The sequence below is a fragment of the Trichomycterus rosablanca genome, chromosome 11 (assembly GCF_030014385.1).
Source record: "Trichomycterus rosablanca isolate fTriRos1 chromosome 11, fTriRos1.hap1, whole genome shotgun sequence".
In the NCBI taxonomy this organism is placed as follows: domain Eukaryota; kingdom Metazoa; phylum Chordata; class Actinopteri; order Siluriformes; family Trichomycteridae; genus Trichomycterus; species Trichomycterus rosablanca.
Window position 1 is genome coordinate 9,488,729 of NC_085998.1, and position 21,912 is coordinate 9,510,640.

At 39.5% G+C, this 21,912-nt stretch overlaps 1 protein-coding gene across 1 annotated transcript in view; it reads right to left on the reverse strand.

The window, feature by feature from the left end:
* The window catches only part of capn12 (calpain 12), a 32,687-nt gene extending 12,328 nt beyond the window's left edge, over positions 1 to 20,359 (reverse strand). The window contains exons 1-10 of the mRNA XM_063005034.1: positions 20,159 to 20,359; positions 16,099 to 16,168; positions 13,754 to 13,872; positions 11,068 to 11,201; positions 10,109 to 10,280; positions 8,797 to 8,880; positions 7,750 to 7,835; positions 7,299 to 7,376; positions 5,829 to 6,004; positions 3,730 to 3,983 (exon numbers count right to left, since the gene is read on the reverse strand). Coding sequence (XP_062861104.1) covers positions 3,730 to 3,983; positions 5,829 to 6,004; positions 7,299 to 7,376; positions 7,750 to 7,835; positions 8,797 to 8,880; positions 10,109 to 10,280; positions 11,068 to 11,201; positions 13,754 to 13,872; positions 16,099 to 16,168; positions 20,159 to 20,359 — 1,374 coding nt within the window. The remainder of the gene's footprint in view (positions 1 to 3,729; positions 3,984 to 5,828; positions 6,005 to 7,298; positions 7,377 to 7,749; positions 7,836 to 8,796; positions 8,881 to 10,108; positions 10,281 to 11,067; positions 11,202 to 13,753; positions 13,873 to 16,098; positions 16,169 to 20,158) is intronic.
* Positions 20,360 to 21,912: the final 1,553 nt, after the last annotated feature.

The following is a 21,912-nucleotide window of genomic DNA, read 5'->3' on the forward strand; positions in this document are numbered from 1 at the left end:
TCTTCGCCAGGGTCCTCGCAGCTGACCCCGGACGCCTCTTCGCCAGGGTCCTCGCAGCTGACTCCGGACGCCTCTTGGCCAGGGTCCTCGCAGCTGACTCCCGAAGCCTCTTCGCCAGGCTCCACGCAGCTGACTCCTGTTCCTGAATTGGCACCCCATGATGGCACTTCTGTTCCTGAGATGGCGCCCCCCGATGGCGCTTCTGTTCCTGAGTTGGAGCCCCCTGATGGCACTCCTGTTTCCTCGTTGGCGCTCCCCGATGGCGCTCCTGTTTCCTCGTTGGTGCACTCCGATGGCGCTCCTGTTCCTGAGTTGGTGCCCCCTGATGGCACTCCTGTTTCCTCGTTGGCACTCCCTGATGGCGCTCCTGTTTCCGAGATGACGCCCCCAGATGGCGCTTCTGTTTCCGTGTTGGTGCTCCCCGATGGCGCTTCTGTTCCTGAGTTGGCGCCCCCCGATGGTGCTTCTGTTCCTGAGTTGGTGCCCCCCGATGGTGCTTCTGTTCCTGAGTTGGTGCCCCCCGATGGTGCTTCTGTTCCTGAGTTGGTGCCCCCCGATGGTGCTTCTGTTCCTGAGTTGGCGCCCCCCGATGGTGCTTCTGTTCCTGAGTTGGTGCCCCCCGATGGTGCTTCTGTTCCTGAGTTGGTGCCCCCCGATGGTGCTTCTGTTCCTGAGTTGGTGCCCCCGATGGTGCTTCTGTTCCTGAGTTGGCGCCCCCCGATGGTGCTTCTGTTCCTGAGTTGGCGCCCCCCGATGGTGCTTCTGTTCCTGAGTTGGCACCCCCGATGGTGCTTCTGTTTCCACGTTGGTGCCCCCCGACGGCGCTTTTAAACTCTCGTCGGCACCCCCCGACGGCGCTTTTGAACTCTCGTCGGCGCCCCCCGACAGCGCTTTTGAACTCTCGTCGGCGCTCCCCGACAGCGCTTCTGGTCTCCTATCATGCCTGCCTCAAGGCATACTAAATGACTTTAAATTTGCACCGCAGGGCCCAGGTCTGCCTTGTTCTAGTCTAGTTTTGTTTGGAAGGCACTCCAGGAGTAGTGCCTTTAGGGGGGGGCTTATGTCACAATGAGCTTCTGTGTGCCACGCCCCCCTCTCCGTAAGCACACACTCACTCCTGCCATGCCTCACTCCTGATTGGTCCCCCTGAGCAATCAGCCTCAGCTGATTCTAATCAGGGACCATTTAAAAGGAGAGCTGAGGAACAGGCTGGCAGAGGTTATTGGGTTTGGTTTTGTTTGGACAGTTTGTCTGTTTTGGCTTGGCTTGTTTGACTCTGATGGTTCTTATTCTTGTTCTTGTTGTTCCTGTTCTTGTACCTTCACCTTTGTTTAGTTTGTTAATCTTATTAGCCTTAGTAGCTTTGTTTAGTTTATGTTCCTAGTTTGTGTTTAGCTCATGTTCCTAGTCTGTGTGTAGCTTATGTTCCTAGTTCTTGTTATAGTTTAGTCTAGATTAGTGTTTATTCTTGTTTAGTTATGTTTAAACCTTGTTTAGCTGTGTTTAGTTGTGTTTAGACCTGGTTTAGCTGTGTTTAGTCTTTGTTTAGTTAGTTTAGCTTTAAGCCTAGTTTAGCCAGTTTATGTTTGTTCTATCTTTTTGTTATTAATAAACCTTTAGTTTCGTGTACATCTCTGCGTGTGTGTCCGCCCCCTTTGTCTTGTCTTATCTCGGCTTTGCCCCCGCGTGACACTCACGCATTCACTCCATGCATATTTTTTTTTATTAGCGTTTTTTTTTTAATACCACCATACTTCACTCTGGGTATGGTGTACTTGGGATAACACATGCAACCCTTTATTGTCCAAACTTGTGATAATCTGAAAATTGTCTCATTGCTTGTGTGCATATCTCAGATGCACACTCAGGAGGGAGTGCTGCATGGGATGTGGGAATGAAAATGTTTGCTGTTGCTTATTGTTCTCACTGCTTTCAGGTCGATTTCCAACTGATTTCGAGTATCTGCTCGAGTAACTCCACTCTTACCTTCCTTACTCCTACAGCATGTGGTGAAACAATGTGCTTCCCATTGTGGCCACAATTTACTATTTTATAATGACTATCACAGCACAATAATGACCCGTGTCACAAAGCACAAGCCATCTCATCAGATTTTAATTCGATAAACCACTTTTAGTAGATGGTTTGTAGCACAAATGTAGCAATAACATCATCCAATCATGTCAACATGATCCAAAATTACATTTACATTTTGCTCATGAACCAAAATTAAATAAAGAATGATTCCAACACCTGATGTCATGCCTCAATTTTTTTTAAGAGCAAAGGGGGTCTGCACCATAGTTATAGTACAGACCCCCTAATAGTTCCTAATAAAGTGGATTGGATATGACTAGAGTTGTTTTTTTCAAAAGCCAAGTCAACAGCAGGGTAAAATTTTGTGTTGAGACATAAGATAATAAAACAGCTGATCAAGTTTCCCTGAAATCACTAGATGCAATACAGTAACACACCTTGCACAAGATTCTTATCTATTATCTACCCCCCACAAACACACAGACATAGCCAATCATGTCTGTATGTACAGCACTGCTAGGGAATCGAGCCCTTGATCCCAGCGTTGGTGAAGAGAGGTGATGATGACCAGGTTGTTAAGGGTAAAAACGTCATAGTGTATTTTGCTCATGAACCAAAATTACATAAAGAATGATTCCAACACCAGATGTCAGGCCTCAAATTTTTTTTAAGGCTTAACCAGGCTTATTAAATTGTTCCTAATGAAGTAGATTGGAAAAGACTAGTGTTGGGTTTTTTAAAAGCAACATTTTGTGTTGATAAATAAGATAATAAAACAGCTGTTAATGACGAAGTTAATGACTAAGATTCTACTAGTGCTAAATATAGACTGATTGCATTTTTGAACACATTTATATTATTGAATGTCATCGGCTCATTTCTGGGTGATAAGCAGCTGTTGGTGTATGTTTGCAAGGGAACAGATTAACTTACCAACTGCTCTACTGACTACATAAAATACTAAAAAAAGGTCAAATTTAAATATTTGCAAAATACACCAGGTTTAGCAGTAATATTTTTTGAAGTAATTTGGAAGAAACTCCAACAGTGGAATATTTTAATAGGGTGTCTAAGTTATGCAATGGAAGCTCGGTGGGTAGCACTCTCGCCTCACAGTAAAAAGGTCTTGGAATTGATTCCCAGGTGGAGCAGGCCAGGTCCTTTCTGTGTAGAGTTTGCATGTTCAAGATCCTAGGTATAGTGACACTGCAACTTACTGCTTTGATTGCTAGTAAATTTTCTGGATCATTTGAAAATGGTCCAGGTGTGACCAAAAGCTGCCAATTTCTATAAAACGTGTGAAAATTAGTGATGTCATTGACTATGTATTAAGAAAAAGTCAATAAAACAATCATAAAATATGTCTGGTATGTGTTCATCAATGATACTAAAGAGAAATTATTTGCAACTTCTTTTTCATTTTGTTTTTGTGTTTTACCATCATTTATCAAGATCAGAATCGCAGTGGATCCAGTTTCCCAAGATCACTAGTTGCAATACAGTAACACACCTTGGACAACACACCTTGGACAAGACAGTAATCTATTGTGGGGCCTTGCCCCCCTCCCAGACATAGCCAATCATGTATGTAAAGCACGGATAGTGAATCAAACCCTGATTCCAGCAGTGGTAAAGAGAGGTGTGATGACCAGGTTTTGGAGGTAAAAACGTAGTAGTACATTCTGCTCTTACCTTATAAATATGAAAGCCTATATAAAGGAAGTTGACTTTGTCTTTCTGACGCCGATCTTTCTGCAGCAGCTCCAGCAGCACTGTACATTTCTTCATCTTCTCTTTAAGCTTGTCTGTTGCACTCTTAGGTAAAGCTGGAATGCTGATATCATCATCATCGTTCTCTGCATCTACATCTTCATCATCAACCTCCACATCTTCAGCGTCCTGCTGTGACAGCATCAGCTGGAACTGAGGGTTCTTCCAGAAAGTTCCTGTAAACTCAAATAAAACCACAGTGTGAACTAGAGGAAGATGGACTGTAAGCATAAGTACAATATTATATAAGCAGCAATATTATATCATGCTACTTTAGACACATTAAAAATGTATTTCTTTAATAATCGGTTCAGTTTGGAGGGATCTCATGCACACATGAGAAAGAGACATGAGACGAGACCTGGCATCAAAATGTCACTTATGTAAATGACCTAAACAGCAAAAGTATTGGGACACCTCTTATAAATACAAAATGCACAATGCATTTAAGTGAAAACAAACAAGACAAAAACGACGATTACAATGAGGCTGGTACACCAGCGCCTCCTAGAGGTGGTACTGTCATTTCATTTTTAACTAAAATATTTGATAATTATTGAATTAATACGAACTCAACAAGTCATGTATTCAATGAAATATTGAATACATGAATTATTAAATACATGTGTTTTAGCCACAACTGCTAACAAGTGCTAACAATTATATAAAGGAAATTGTTTGCTTCCAACTTTGCAGCAAAGGTTCAGGGAAGACTCTTTCCATGTTCTAGCATGACTGTGTCCAAGTGCACAAAGCAACATCCACAAACACATGAAAAGCTTAGTATAAATAAACTCCAGTGACCTGCACAGAGCCCTGACCTAAACAGCTTTGGAATGACCTGGAACATCAACTGAAGCTTTCTTGACCAACATAAGTGCCCAGCCACACAAACACTCATTTGACTGAATGGGCACAAATTCCCACAGGCATACTTCAAAGTCCTGTGAGAAGACTTCTCAGAAGAGTGGCTGTTGGTATAGCTGAAAAGATCACTGAGGTCACTCTATTTTAATACCATTTGTTTTTTAAATTGGATGTACAACAAGTTAATGGCGAGGTGTCCAAATACCTTTGGTCATATAGTGTACTTCTGTCCTAATTATCAAAATAAGCAAAATGGTCTATTAAACTTGATTTAATATGCATAAAGCAATATTTTTTATTTAGTGGTTTCAAGGGCAACTACAGTAACAAATCATGTTTTCCTCTGTATACATGCACCCAGAATCATAAGATGCTAGCCATTTGTCATGTTTTCTTATGTGCACAGAAAGGTTGGAGTGAAAGCCACCCTTGGTCGAATGTCTATAAAGTGACTAATAGGAGTAAAGTAAACATTAATACAACAATTCTGTTTCATCCTTCTAGATATTTTTCATATTTATTTACTTGCCATAGTGAAGACAATTGTGAATTTCAAAAATATTGGGACAGTAGGTGAAATTAAAAATAAATAAATAATAATTTGCAAATGCATTTTGACCTGCATTCAATTAAAAATGATTAATAATTGGTTACATTAGTTTAGATTGGTTTGTCTCTAATTGATTTAGAGACAGTGTTAAAAAAGTGGGTAAAGCTTTGGGCTATCAATCAGAAGATTGTGGGTTTGAATCTCAACCCTCTTAGTGTTCCATGGGTTCCATACAGTGGCTGACCCTGCACTCTGACCCCAGTTTTCAATATACTGTACAAGTATATCTGTATATGTGACAAATATCACTGTTTACTCTGTATTTTGTATACATGCTATACACATTGTATACACATTTCAGGTTGAGACAGGGGCATGTTTAATACTGTGTTCGATTATTTTTTTCTTTTCATTTTAAAAATGTTATTTAGTTGTTTGAGAACTGAGGACACCCACTGTTGTTGTAGTTAAAGTGAATGTTCTTATTCTTGCTTGATATAAAACTTCAGCTCTCAGTTGGTCTCAGTTGTCCTATACTTAGGTACTATAAAAGGAACACTTTTTAACATTCTGCCTAAATTATCTGCTGTACACAAACACTCACGTGGGTTTTTGCGGCTGCCCCCTGCTGAACACCCTGGCACCCAGGAACCCTTGTGGGAGGTCAGGGACCAAGAGGCTGTGGCACTTGAATCTACTTCTTCTCCAGCATCAGATTCAGGATCCACACTACACAATTCCACTGTATCATACAGCTTACAAAAGTCCTCCACTCCAATCCTACACACACACAAATACACACACACTGTTAGCTACTAAATTATTGACACTCATGATATATATGGGTAGAGCACTGGTTGGTCAACTTTCTAATGCAAAACCTGAAGCTCATGCATCTGCTTACTTTACAGGGCAGCTGTAGCCCAGCGGTTAAGGTACTGGACCAGTAATTAGAAGGTTGCCGGTTCAAGCCCCACCACTGCCAGGTTGCCACTGTTGGGCCCCTGAGCAAGGTCCTTAACCCTCAATTGCTTAGATTGTATACTGTCACAAGTGTAAGTCGCTTTGGATAAAAACGTCTGCTACATGCCAAAAATTTTAATGTACTTATACTTAGTCTAACTTTAAGGGGAACATTTCTAAAAGTATTATTACTTTTCAGTTTATCACTTTTCAAGATCTGTAAAATTGGGAGGCTTCTTTATAACATTTCATGGAAAAATCTACTTTGATTTTCCGATAAATTAGAAAGCATTAAAAATTGTTCATGAAAATGCAGTTGGAAATTTTTGAAATATGTTGAAAGGTTTAATAGTTAAAAAAATGAAAAGACAGTACCACCTCTAGAAGGCGCTGGTGTACCAGCATCATTGTAATCATCGTTTTAGTTTTTTACCCCAAAAGGTTCATAAACATGTGCAAACTACATGTACTGTATAAATAAATATGTTTTAGTAATATTTAGAAATTTTTCATTAAAAAGAGGATCCAGTTTTCAGTAACGGGGAATTGAACCCAGGCCGTTCAAGCTGTGAGGCAACAGCGCTACCATGCCACCCTAATTACAGATCATGTGTTTACTTACTCACTCACTCACTTTCTTAACCGCTTATCCAATCAGGGTCGCTTTTTAATGGGCGCAAGGCACACAGTAACACCCTGGACGGGGCGGGCAGACACACATACACACACATACACACTCATAAACAACACCCATTCACCTACAGGGCAATTCAGTGTCTCCAATTAACTTGACTGCATGTTTTTGGACTGTGGGAGAAAACCGGAGCTCCCGGAGGAAACCCACACAGACACGGAACATGCAAACCTTGCACAGAAAGGACCCTGCCTGTCGATCAAACCCAGGACCTTCTTGCTGTGAGGCGACAGTGCTACCCACTTGGCCACCGTGTGTCCACTTAGCCAATAGCCACCCCTCATGTGTTTACTGATTTAAAATCATTTAGTGTAACTAAAATGCAAAAACAAAAAAACAGAAAGTGGGCAGTTAATTTTACAACACTGTATATTTGAGGGTTGTGTAAAAAAAAGCATATTGTTTATGTTTAGGTACCAAAATTCTCCATCCTCTTCAACGTTCAGTAGAATTTTGGTCTTCTCAGCCTTGTTGATCCCCTCCCAGTCTTTACTTCTGTTCATACACATAGAGACATTTCCACTGTTACGGAGGAGCAGTTACAAATGTATTTATTCACTTTACTTTTACCTGGTCGGAGTCGTGTTGAGTCAGTCGCCACACGAAAACACTAAGGGTGAGAATACACCTTACACATGACACCACTCCATTACAGTGGAAGTTACACAAGGAGCAATTTAGAGCAGCCAATTCCAGCCAAGAAAACTCATTACAACATGAGGAGAACATGTAAATCTTCTTATAGACAGTGACCAGAGGCAAGGATGAAACCCAGGTTCCCATGTTATTGTGCAGCAACCATCTGTGCCACCATGCAGAACCAGCTGGGATTTGGTAATGATGAAAAGAAAACTGAGTTATTCCTCACTTGTCACTCCAGGGTCCACAAAACTCCACGAATCCCCACGGGTTACGCAGTCTCACCAGCAACACCTCCTCAGCTTTCCTGTGCACCTACACACACAAATACACACACACACACACAAACATACTTACAAATGTATACACACAAAAATATACACACACACAAACACACACATAAATATACTCACAAATGTATACACACAAATATATACACACACGCACACACTTATATACACACAAATACACACACACAGAAACATACTCACAAATTTATACACACAAACATACTCACATGTATACACACAAATATATACACACACGCACACAAACAAATATACACACACAAACAAATATACACACACAAACATACTCACAAATATATACACACATGCAAACACACATGTACACACCAATTTACACACACAAATACACACACAAATATATACACACAAATACACACACAAAATACACACATGCATAAATACGCACACACATACAAACAAGCACACATATATACACACACAAAAACACAAATATAAACACACACAAAAACACTCACAAATATATACACACACAAACACACACACACAAACATACTCACAAATGTATACACACAAAAACACATAAATAATTACACACACGCAAACACACACACACACACACAAACATATGCACAAATTTATACACAAATATATACACACACAAACACACACACACATAAACATGCTCACAACTGTATACACACACAAATACACACACAAACATACTCACAAATATATACACACATGCAAACACACACATAAACATACTAACAAATGTATACACACAAAAACACACAAATATATACACACAAATAAACATACACAAATGCACACACAAACATACAAATGTAAACACACAAATGCACACAAACACAAATATATACACACATAAATACATGCACATACACACACAAACCTAAATATACACATACATACAAGAACAGTAACACACACAGACAAATACACACAAAAATATACATAATACACAAACATTGACTTTGATGTGTTACCTTATCTGTAGCGGTGATGGCGTAGGCATGACCTCTGACGAGTCCCTCTGCAGTCACAGTGCCAATTTCTTTTACAGTTTTGGCCTACATACAGAAAAAATCCAACCATACAGCAATCACCCAACCAGGATTTTTGTGTCATTAATGGAATAGAAATCAGACTGAGGACTGATGTGGAGGACTGATGTGGCTGATGTGCTTTTTTTGTTAGATAATCACAGATGTTTCTCTTGGTTAGCAGTAGTTTGCTTGTTGTTTACTGCTCCATTTTAAGGTTTCTTGTTACTCTTTCTGGTGGTTTCCGCTTTAGGAATCTGGGCTCAGTTTTCTGTTCAGCAGCTTTAATATCTTACAATAAGGTTAATGTTATATGAGCAAAATTGAATTGACTCAGCAGTTGCTGGAAATAAAACTGTTGAAAAAGTTTCATCTTACTGATACTCAATATGCCTGCTGTTTGTGTGATTGAACACCAGCAGTGTTTTACTTAATTTGACTTTATTAAACTAGATATGAACTTTCCAGCTACATTACTGAAAAGTTTTAGGAACTGTCCTTTATTGAAATCATACAGGACTAAGAATGAGATGCACTGTATATCAATATATAAGAACATCTGGAATGACTCAACAAAAGATTAGAGCACAATCAGTGTAGGCACATGTGCACTGTTGTTTCAGAACTGAAATGTATGTCAGTGTGTTTCAGCATGTAAAATAAAAATGATTCTGGATGCACTGTAATATACCTATCTCGGGTTCACATGAAAACAGAAGTCTGGGGGAATTCTAAAGCAAGCTCAGGTACAGCATGTCTGCAGACCAAAGCATGTGTCAAGTTGATGCACAGTGATATGGAAATGTGTGTAGAGTAATATGATTGGCTTAACTTGTCCAGTTAACTTTCAGTTTTCAGTTTCACACTGGTGAAAAGAAAGATGCAGATAAAGTGAAATGACTTCTTGATGGATGTTTTTGCAAGAAGGGAAATAAACACAAGTGAAGTAAGTTAAATATTATGTGTATAAATGAACAGCTTTGACTAAAAGGCTCTAAATGAATTATTCATACTAGTTTCCATTAACTGAATACTGGGGACCAAAATCTACCACCTGGGGGGCATCCCCCAATATATATTGTGATTACGGCCTTGGATTCATAGCAATCAAATGTAAATAAGCAAAAAGTAAATACAAAATACAATAATTAAAATGCTGAAGTCTTGTATCAAGTAGGAATGGAGAAGAATTCCACTTGCAAAACTGTCCCAAACCATTAAAAAGTTAAAATAATTAATCAAAGCTTTGGTGTACCTGTATGAAGCAGCTAAGTAAGCTTCCTCTGGACAGTGCTGCAGTGAGATTTCTCCACAGGACAGGTGGAGTGCGGGAGGAAACAGGACGGGTGTAGGCAATGCCCCCTGTAAAATCCTCCATCCCTTCTGAAATATTACCTCCCTTCAGACTTCCATATGAGCCTATCAACCTGCACATGTAAACACACACACACAATTTTACTTGTACCCCCATCCTGCTATGATTACCATACCTCAAACCTAAAACCTTAGCCTAACCTTACCTTCAACCTTAACCCTCGATTTAAGCTTATCTTATTTTAACCTTAATCTTAATCCTAATCTTAACTGAATCCCAATACCTGAATCTTAATTCTAATCTTACTCTATTGCCTAAAATAAATTTAACTCCCTAACCATAACCTTTTCCTTAACTTCAATTCAACCTCAACCCTTTTACCCTAACCTTAATCTTAGCACCCATAGTACTCCTAGTACTATATTATATGGCACCCCTTATACTAGGCTTCCAGCATTAGCAAAATAGTAAAATATTTAAACCACCTACTATATACTGCAAAAAAACAAGTACATACATGAACACAACACAATTAATAATAGTAATAATAGCAAATTATGATATTATAATATTTTTATGATTTATTTTAATGAACCACCTTTTTATGGTCAGTATTGTAACAGGTTTTTCACAGGGCTTTGTCCATCCCCTCCACCTTCCAGACACAGTCAATCATGTCTGTGTAGATGCCCAGTCAGCCAACAGCACCGCTAAGGTTTAAACCCAGACTCTAGCGTAATAGACCGCTGTACCACCCGAGCACCAGAATGCAAATGAAATCCACAAAATGTACTTCTAATAATCACACTGCACCTCAATGTACTCAATAAAAACACACTCATAGTCTAAAGCTTACACACACTTTAACACACACTACACACACATATGCTGGTACTGACTTGGCGTAGGCTTTCTCCACCAGGGCGCTCCAGAACTCATTCTTGGTGCGCGAATAGCTAAAGAGCAGACGTCCTCCTCGCACCGGCAACCTGTCATCCACCACCACCTCCACCCACTCACCATACTGCCAGAACTATCACACACACAGAGAAGAAAAACATTATTAAATCCACAAAGGTAATGTTTTACTGCAATTTTCAGTAATAAAGATATTTATTATTATTTTACATATTTTCATTATTTTTATTGTTTCTGTGAGAATTTAATCTTATTCTGTCCCATTCCCAAAAAGTGGGTCAGCCACTAATGTTGGAAATAAAGGCCCTAAAGGTTTACTATCAACATTCCAATTCATCCCAAAGGTGTCCAGTAGGGTTAAGCTCAAGGCACTGTGCAGGTCACTGAAGTTCCTTCATACCAAACTCGTCAAACCATGTCATTTTGTAGTTTGCTCTGTACACAGGGGCACAGTCATACTGAACAGGACTGAGAAATTACGAACTCTACGAATAAAGTTAAAAGCATATCATTTATTTTATAGAATTGATCTTATAGCCTATTAGCAACATACTCAGCCCTGCCCAACTATTGAGGGGACAGTGGTAGCCTAGTGGGTAGAGCTTTGGGCTATCAACCGGAAGATTGGTGGTTAAAATCCTGGACTTTTTTAGTGCTTGAGTGATAGGTGTCCACCCATTTTCTTTGATCATGTCAGAGGAGGTCCTCATTCCAGGATTCCAAAACTTTGCATTACTTAGCTTGTGCTGACCTGTGCTGACCTGTAGCTACACATGAATGTGTATGTGTTCACGCCTTCAGGCAGGGGCTGCATGTCAGGACGCTTCAAATGTTAAAAACCCTGAACTGCAAGCACCTCTTGCATAATAAAAGGGGCCCAAAAAGTTAACATCTGTTCCTAAACATAATAACCCAGTACACTGTCATTTATGTTTTGAATTTTGTATTTTGGGTTGCCATGACTAACATGCACCTCAGTTTAGATAGGACTTCTGTACAACTCAACCAAGATTCAGTATCTGCTCTATAATAAACGTTTTTTTATTAATTTCACCTCAAGGGCAACTTTGTAAGTGTGATTGGTAAATCCACCCCAGCAAACATTCTGAATAAAATTTTTTGTCAAAAAAAAACTTCAGCCAAGTTCAGTCAAGGTTTAAGGAGCTTTGGAGTCACAAGGGCAGATGGAATGCTTTTATTTGTCATATATACAGCTTTCACAACCTCTTACAAAAATCTAGTTAATACACAACAGGCCTCTTTTTTGTACATAATAAGCAACATTAAATCTAGGTTCCCAGCCCTAGAGCTGAGAGTTTTAGGGTCTTGCTTGAGGGCCCAACCGTGGCTGTGTGGCAAAGCTGGAATTTAAACACAACCTTTCAGCTGGTAATCCATAGCCCAAAACACTAGAAGCTAGTCTAGAAGCTTTTTTCATTGCCGAGCAGCCTCTAAGCCTTTGACAATGTAGCACTCACTTGGCTATGGGCAATGAAACACATAGTTTAGCATCTTCTTATTTATGGAAGACTTGTGTTGTGGTGCTTCTTTTTTAGATTTCATTTAATCATTTGTTTTATCACTGCTTTATCCTATTCTGGTTTGTGGTGGATCCGACTTACTCCAGGTCGCCAGTCCATCACAGAGCAAACACACTCACACACATTTACACAAACTCTTATACTTAGGGGGACTTCAAGTATCTCCAATTAACCTGCATAAAGCATGTCTTTGTATTATGAGAGGAAACTGGAGCACCTGGAGGAAACACAGACACTGGGAGAACATGCAAACTCCACACAAAAATGACCCAGACTGCTCCATCTAGGAATCAAACCCATGACCTTCTTGCTGTGAGGTGACAGTGTTACCCACCGAGCCACCATGCCGCCCTTTATTTAGATTTGACAATCCTAAAAAAATACTTTTAGCATAAGGTCAGTTTCCTTCTCAACCTGTTCCATGCCCTTTGTACTCATAGACAATTCTTTGTACAGATGATTTGGAACCATGAAATAATAAGACAGTCATAAGATCTGCACAAAGCTTTGTGTTCGATCTAATAGATTCAGTCAAACTAGACCTATTTATGTTAACACAAAGTCAACTAAAGTGCATAACAAAAGAAAGCCAGGCAACCATCTGCACATAGCTTTACACTTTAAATGCACTGATGTGAAGTCCATTCCTGCCCTCACCTGCTTCAAAAGCATTTAACTGAGAACACATGTCGAAAAGTGTTGATTACTCGAAGGGATGTGAAGGCCTGGGGCGAACAGCAGTTACACCATTTTGCCATGTTGCTGTTGCTCCTGAATGAATAATCAAAGTGTGTGTGTAGGAGATGCGTTATGGGGGTTGGCAGATATGTGTCAGCATGCAATGATGATGATGGGATGCTCTGGGGGTAGGGGTGTCTGGCATAATCCCCTCAACACCCTGGAGGAAGAAATCTAATGCTAATTAGCACCCCTGACTAAATCTCTTACACACACAGATGAAAATTTAACCCCTATTCTCATTCTTTGTAAAATGTAGGAATTCTGACAGCCTAATGGTCTACTTTTCGATTCATTTATTTTCTCCCAGTATGTTAATATGCACATAAACAGCGTTTTCCGAACTCTGATTGATTGTCCTGCCTTAACTGGCATTAATCTGTCTTACCCTGAAGCAGAAGATGCCAGTGTAAGACTGGTCCAGTGTCTGTCCTGATGGGACAACCTTCTCAAACAATGTCGGGTGCATAGTGAGACAGGACAGAGCAGCAAGCAGCCAGCAGTTTCCTAAAGCACACAAGAAAACACAACATTTACATTGATGACATTCAGTGACTGAATGGGCCTTGGTCAGGGGCCCAGCAGTGGCAACTTGGCGGTGGTGGGGCTTAACCTGGCAACCTTCTGTTCACTTGTCCAATACCTTAATGACTGAGCTTTCACTGCCATGCTCAGTGCTCAGAATAGAAACAATGTATCATCGTGGTCGGGCACATATTCAATCAAAAATGATTCAATACACATGAGACACAACTAACTCTGTAATGCATGCACCACTGCACACATATATACAAACACACACACACACACATACACACACATACACACACACATACATTCCTCTGTAACACTAAACAGCTGTCTGTGTACAACGGATGGTACATTTTAACGACACAGTGTTTCCCTTCCCACTAATAGGTTAGTTGGTTATTGTTGGTATTTTTTGTCCTATTTTAATGTTCTCACATTTTATTGATGAATTTTATCTGATAAAAGCATTTCAAGTATCACCAGGAAATATTGAGTATGTCCATATATCTGTAAAAATACTGAATTATTGCATATTTTAATTTTAATTTTTACTAATTGCTTTATGCTTCTGATGGTCAAGCTGAGTCTGATGTCATCTGAAAACACAAGGCGCAATTGATATATTTTCACTAGCTGCTATTAATTTTACTATGTGCTATTGACAATTGTTATGTGTGATTTTCCTCACATAAAATGTAGATCTGACATTGGTAAATGAACAGAATGCAGTTTGTGGGGTTTTACTGGCAGTAAAAAGTAGCTACAGGCAAAGCAAGTAATATTTATTTATTTATTAGGATTTTAATGTCATGTTTTACACTCCTTGGTTACATTCATGACAGAAATGGTAATTACTTGTTTCATCAGTCAAGATTCATCAATTCAAGTTTAATGTCAAACACAGTCATGGACAATTTTGTATCTCCAATTCACCTCAATTGCACATTTTGGACTGCGGGGGAGAAAACAGGAGCTTCTGGAGGAAACCCACACAGACACGGGGAGAACATGCAAACTCCACACAGAAAGGACCCTGACCGCTCTACCTGGGAATCGAACCCAGGACTCTCTTGCTGTGAGGCGACAGTGCTACCCACCGAGCCACTGTGCTGCCAAAGTCAGTAATATGCTGGAGCAGTGGTGACATCACATAAATGCCAGGTATGCTGGGTGCTGAGTTCAGCATTACATCGTAGCTCTGTAAATTTACTCCAAAAATTGAACAGATATCAAAACCAAAGCACAGGCTGGCCAGGAATTATCACTGTAAGTACCAAGGTGGATTGAGTAGCTATAAAGTTCTCAGACCAGTTTAGATTCTATACACTGTATGTTCCTTAAGACCACGTCTTCTTATGTACTGCATGTACACAAAGACCTTTGGCAACATTGATTGTGACTGGTAGCTTTCTGGTTTATTCTTTTATTCCTTAAACTCAAGTAAAATAGGTATTATTGTATAGCTGAGTACAATTAAAGGTTACCAGTCTGAAACATTTAGAAATTTAGCAAATATTCACACACTGTACTGCACATAATGTTCCCACAAGAACAGCATTAACTTCTTAAGAAAGCACATCTGGGCTGCTTGGGGCTTAAAGAAACTGTAAACAGCTGCAATTTAACATTGTTTATTAAGTACAAAAAAGATGTTGTGTATTGAGTAGATATTTCGAAGGGGTTCTGAAAGCTGATGGTTGTGTTTTTCACTCAGGTTTAGTAAACTGTTTCAAGCTTGCATGTTTACCAGCAATCGAAACCAGAATGAGAGTTGGGGGGTGAGTGAGAAGGGAAAGGTTAAAATATTTGTTAGCAAAAGAAAAAGGGGGGAAATATGCATGCCAGACCATCCCTCCCATCCCTCTTTTATTCTACTTTTGATGTTTAGACCCAGAGGCAGCTCCGTTTTACAGCTCTCAGCGGGGAGCCTGCATGAGCCTTACAGCTACAGGGGGAGATGGGTATAGGATATTAAACATTATAACAGGATCATGCAAAGAGAAAGAAAATCTGCATGACAAGAGGAAGAGGAGCTAAGGGGTTCACTGTGGGACCCGTGCCAGGACAGATGTCTGTCTGATTGGGCTCATGCCTTCAGGCCATTCTTCACTGATCTCTTCCTTCTGAGATACAACCAGGTTTTATCCCATTAGACTGGCTCCAAATCTCAAGAAGCGCACACTGTAGTGGGCAATAACTTACCCAGCTGTCCCTGGCAGATATCAGTGGTGCATGTAGTGCCTTCCACAAAGACAGCGGTGCTGCTGATTTCCTATTAAAAAGAAAAAAGAAGGTAAGGTTAGAAATGCCATCTTACTTAAAGAACATAGCACACACAAAAAAACACTATGTAGTTTCAAACTGATCTGAAAGCTACATGAGCATAAGAACTGATTCATTTAGTGTCTATAAATGTACCACCACACAAAATCCTGCAATCACCATGCACAAAGTCAGGAGTTAACTGGATGTCATGTAAGGCACACCACTATTGGACTGTGGAGCAGCAGAAACATCTTCTCTTAAATGATCAATTCTGTCTGGCAGTCTGACAGATATACAGGGATTCGTCTTAGGCCTATAGACTGCCTTATAGTGGAAAATGTCAAATTTGATGAAGAAGAAACACTAGGCAGGGCTGGCAGCAAGGACGGATTAAGGATAGTCTGGGCCCCCCCTCCAAAAACATAAATAAATTAATACATTAAACAACCTGTCAATAACTAACCCTAACACAAGAATCTATTTTATATAAGTTTCTTTCTACTCTTCTTTCTTGCAGTCATCCACTAATTCATCAAAATTAAGCTGTCTGACCAAATCTGATTCAATGGCCAGAAGTGACAGTGAGTTCAGGCGGTTTTGGCGCATCCTAATCCTGAGTTCATTCTTAATACGAGCCAGTTTGGAGAATGAACGCTCCCCTTCACAATTTGTGATAGGCACAGTCAAAAAAAGTCTAAGTGCTATGTAGACATTTGGAAAGGTTGACTGTAAATTCAAATTTATCATGGTTTTGAGCATTTTACTAGGACATTTTTCTTTTTCTGTTATGAATGATTTGTATTGTATCAATTCATCTGCCAGGCTCATGTTCAGATCTGAAGGATATGCTGCAGCGAGTGAGTTAGCCTTTAAAGTGAGCTCACTGTTGGACATATTGTCAGGCATGAAAAGAACATCAAATAGCTCAGTTAAGTGTGTATGCATTCAAACTCAGAAACATTAAGTAAGGGCCTGAATCGCATATTTGCAACAAAACGTCTGTTATGAAATATGGTAGCTTGCCTGGCAATTTGTAGGTCCCTAGAAAGTCAAGGAGCCATGGTAAACGACTTCTATGGAAGTCAAGGGCCCCATAGCAGGGGCCCTCGTGATCAAGGGCCCTCTAATGGTATGCCCTGCTCTTCTCTAGGGCCCCCTGGTAGGGGCTCTCATAACCAGGGCCCTCTAAAAATATGCCCCCCTCTTTCCTAGGACCCCTAATAGCCAGAAGTCGAAGTCAGAGCAGTGCCACAACGCCTCATCCATTTTCATAAGGGGCCCAAAAGCATGGCTAGGGCCCCCAAAAGCATGGCTAGGGGCCCCAAAAGCATGGCTAGGGGCCCCAAAAGCATGGCTAGGGCCCCCAAGAGGCCCTGGGGTCAAAGTCCCTAATAGTCAGAGGATCCTTAAAATGGAGGGCCCTCGGAAATAAAAATATATTGTATCATAAATGTTGATAGGCATCGCAAAATGTTTTGGGCCAGGGCCCCCCCGGGGCCCCCTGACCTCAAGGGCCCCTGGGCGCTGGCCCCACTGGCCCGGTCAGTAATCCAGCCATGGCTGGCAGTTGGCCCCCTTAGCTTTAATTAATGTGTCAGCATACAGTGACATTTTAGAAAAGTTTGTTCTTTGTATGTACAACCCCAAACGTTGGGACAGTATGGAAAACACAAATAAAATATACAAAAACACAATCTTACATTTACTTTGACATTTTATTGCAGACAGTATGAACCCAAGATACGGTCAACTGATACTGCAACACATTCCAAAAAAATTTGAATTTGGTAATGCTAAGAGCTACTCTACTTGTTCTACTTGTAGCCTCATTTGTTTTATAGCTTTTTATATTTAAAGAAATCTGACACCAAATACAGTTATTTACACTTTTTAGGAACACAAATAGCATTGATTTCAATGCATTCTCTGTACTAAAAAATCACAAAGTTAAATAGCATTACAGAACTTAAATAATCTGATTTGCTGATTGTATATATTGCCATATATATAACATATAATTTATGATAATTTAATCACAGAAAATTCAGTTGCAGAGATCACTGAGATTCCCCACCTCCCGTGACGTACAGTACATATATGAGTGTATTTTTTTTTAGAGTAAATCTGTGCTTTCGGTTTTATGTAAAAACTGTTTTTTGCAATCCTTATCAATCCTCTTCTGATTTACAGTAGCCCAGATGTTGGGTGTCTCTCCCACTTGGCTAATGAGCATGTATTCTTAACCACGTTACTTCCTCACAGGATTCTGCCTGAGGTATAAATAACATTTATGGGCCAGTTAGAGAGGTTCGAGGGGGCTGTTTAGTGTAGGGCAGTGGGTCTTAATCTTTTTTACTGGGCTGCTCCAGTGGCCAAGTTTGATTTAAATATGTGAAAACCTCTCTGTTTCTGGAAAAGCATTTTAAAATGTTACTTGTGCTGCAAACGCATTTTCAGCACACTGATTAATCCCACAACTACAGATAAAAGTCAATACCACATACATACATAGAGTTTGATGGCTGATAACATTACTCTACACACAACATCACAGTGAATCTTTACAGTGAATGACAATGATACATGAGTCCAAACATATAACAGCTGTGAATTTACCTTAATGTTTACTTATTTTCAGGTTGACTTGCTGAAGCACAATCACATCATTTTTTCAAGTGTTATTTTTGGGTGTGTAAATACTAAGTTACACACTGTAACTTTGATAAAGATTAGTTTAGGGAACACAAACAATTACCAAGAACAACAATTGTAACTTGTAATTTGTGTGCAAAATTATACTTATTTTGAAAGGATTTGGGGTGATAAGTGATTGTGCTTTTCAAATCCTGAGAGACTGGATACAAATTTAAGCCATTTAAATTGAGTATTTGTGTCAACAACCAGCCCAGTTTCATTGTTACATTGATTTACAAAATGGTGATGTTTTACTATGATATATAGTTGATCCAAAATCAAGCAATATGTCAGCATAGAATTATTGTTATTTAACTAAGTTTGCAAGAAATGTGCAAGTGTTCAAGTTAGACAAAGTCATATATGCAAGTATAAAGTAAGTTATTTAGCAATAAAGACATTTGCATATTATATAAAGGTGGCATTTCTTTCTGTTTTGGGAAGATATTACAGTTCTGTGTTCATTTTTAATGAGTTCAGTCAAACTAGCCCTATTTATATGGACACAGAAATTTTTTAAATAAAATTTACTAATGAATAATCAGGAGGCCGTGCAATAAAATTAAATGACAATTTTCTACACCAACAAAATATTAGTCTTAGCTGCTGCATGTATATTTTTAACCCAGTAGATTGTGTCATATTTTTTACAATAAATGTAAGAAAACTCGAACATGTAAAAAAAGGTATCATGAGTCACGTATATTACACAATTGTATGTGAACTTTTAAATTCAGCTCTACATTACAGATGCTAAAGTGTACTTTTGACGACCAAGGCATTAATTAAATAAATAGTTTGAGTAGAGAAATCACTAAATTCTGGGCATACACAACCTATTGTCTATTGTGTCAAATTGGTTACACATGTTACTTAATCCAGCCAGGTATAAGAATATAAACCTACAGAATACTGGTGCCCAAGACGTGTTAGAACCTGAAACCAAAAAGTTGTCAAATTTTACATTTTTTAATTCAGAACCTGCACATTTACCTGAAGTAATTGCAGTCCAGTTTGGACAAGCTTTGTGAGCTCTTGTATTTAATGACTGATAGAAAAATCCCTTTTAGCAGCAACATAAGTTCACTATAGCTTCTGATCTGACTTGCACAATGATGAGGTGAAGTGTGCATCATTCTGGCATTTTGTGCATCATTTTCTGGGATTTTGTGTATCAGTCTAATGTTAGGACTTGGATAAAGATCATCCAAGTGCAGACATCCATTCAATCTTAAAGATTTTAAGCGACAGTAATTCGTTTTGATGGAAAACAGAAATCATTCTAAAGTTTGCAGTCGGGTACCTTGGGTCTGAGCCATTTGATGGCCAGTTTTGGGTCCGGATCTGGAGACATACCGATGGAGGTCTGATCAGCAGTAAAGATCGGATCCAGGAACAGTTTTTTGGAGCACAAACACTGCTCCCGCAGAGACGCGAAGTCTTGCTTCCTAAACTTGATCGGATTGTTTATGGAGCCTGGAGGATCTGCGACGTTGTCCGACATTTCCAAATTCAGCAAGTCAGATACTCAGGAGTTCTGATAGAAACAAGTTCGTAGAGTTCTAACAGAACTGTACTTACAGTGAGTGGGTAAAGTTTGGAGAAGTTTAGACAACTTTAGGTGGGTCCAGCCCCCCAAAACACCCCCCCTTATTACTGGTTTCCGCCCTCCTGTGCGCAACTGATAACCAAATCCTGCCCTATAGTCCTATAAAATCATTTATTCATTCATTGTCTGTTTTACCACCGCTTTATCCTGATCAGGGTCGCGGTGGGTCTGATTTATTGGGCAAAATGCAAGAAACACGCCTGACAGGTCGCCACTCCATCAACACACACACACACACACACACACACACACACACACACACACACACATTTACTCTCACTTAAGCTCCACTTGGCCTGACTGCATATTTGTATTTATTTATTATTTATAATTTACATAAACATTTAAGTTTTTATTTGCATAAAAATTAATGCATTTAATATGAAATTATTACAAGCTATATGTTGGTGTACATAAAAGTAATTAAAGGAGAAATTTATAATGTTTTAATTTTAAAGGATTTAAATGTAGGCCTAATTAATCCTTTTAAATGGTTTATAAGTATGTTTAGTTACAACAATGAGTAAGTTTCACTAACGGCTTCGTCTTGATCAGGGTCGCGGTGGTCCGACACCACCCGTAGTTACTAGACGCAAAGATAAAATACACCTTAACAGGGCGGCCGTCTTTCTTAGGGCAAAATGCATTCATTTTTTCACTCGGATACGGAGAACATGCCAAATTCACAATTCTCAAAGTGGCTAAAAGCGGGAATTAAACCAACAATAATGGTAACAGGAATTATAATTATAATAATAATAATAATGATTATAATCGAATTATAACGATTGGCTTTATGTTAGGGGTTGAAAGAGGGGGTGTGCTACTGCACTGCGCCCAGTGATTATGCAGAAACCGGACCCACCGCTACCCTGACCAGGATAAAGAAAATAAAATCTTTTGTTATAATGTTCCTGTTAGAATTATTTTTTTAGAATGTAAATAACAACATAATTAACCCATTAATTTGTGTACACCATATTAATGTATTTATTTATTAACGCATATTGATGAGGCGCTCTCTAGGATGCCAGATTCGATCTGTCTGTAAAATTTGGTATGTTCTCCATCTATGCGCATGGGTTTTCTTTCTCAAACCGTGCAGAAGGGAGATTAGCTGTATAAATTTCCCCGCTGTGTGAGTGATGTGAGCGTGTGTGGTACCCTGTGATTGAGTGGCACCCTGTTCAGAATGCAGTGCTTTCTTCGAAAAGCTGCATTTACAACAGTCTGACCACTAGAGTACAGTACAGAGCTACATTTTTCCACCCACGCCAGGAAAAAACCTTATGCTAATTTTGCCTCACTTATTTTTTTTATAAATTTCGTGTTTTAGAAAACCGATTAATCCTGGTCATTGTCGTGGTTGTTCCGGCCCCTTCTGGAAACACTGGGGCTAAGGAGGAAACACCATGGACAGAAATACACCCTGAACAAGGCCAAACTAT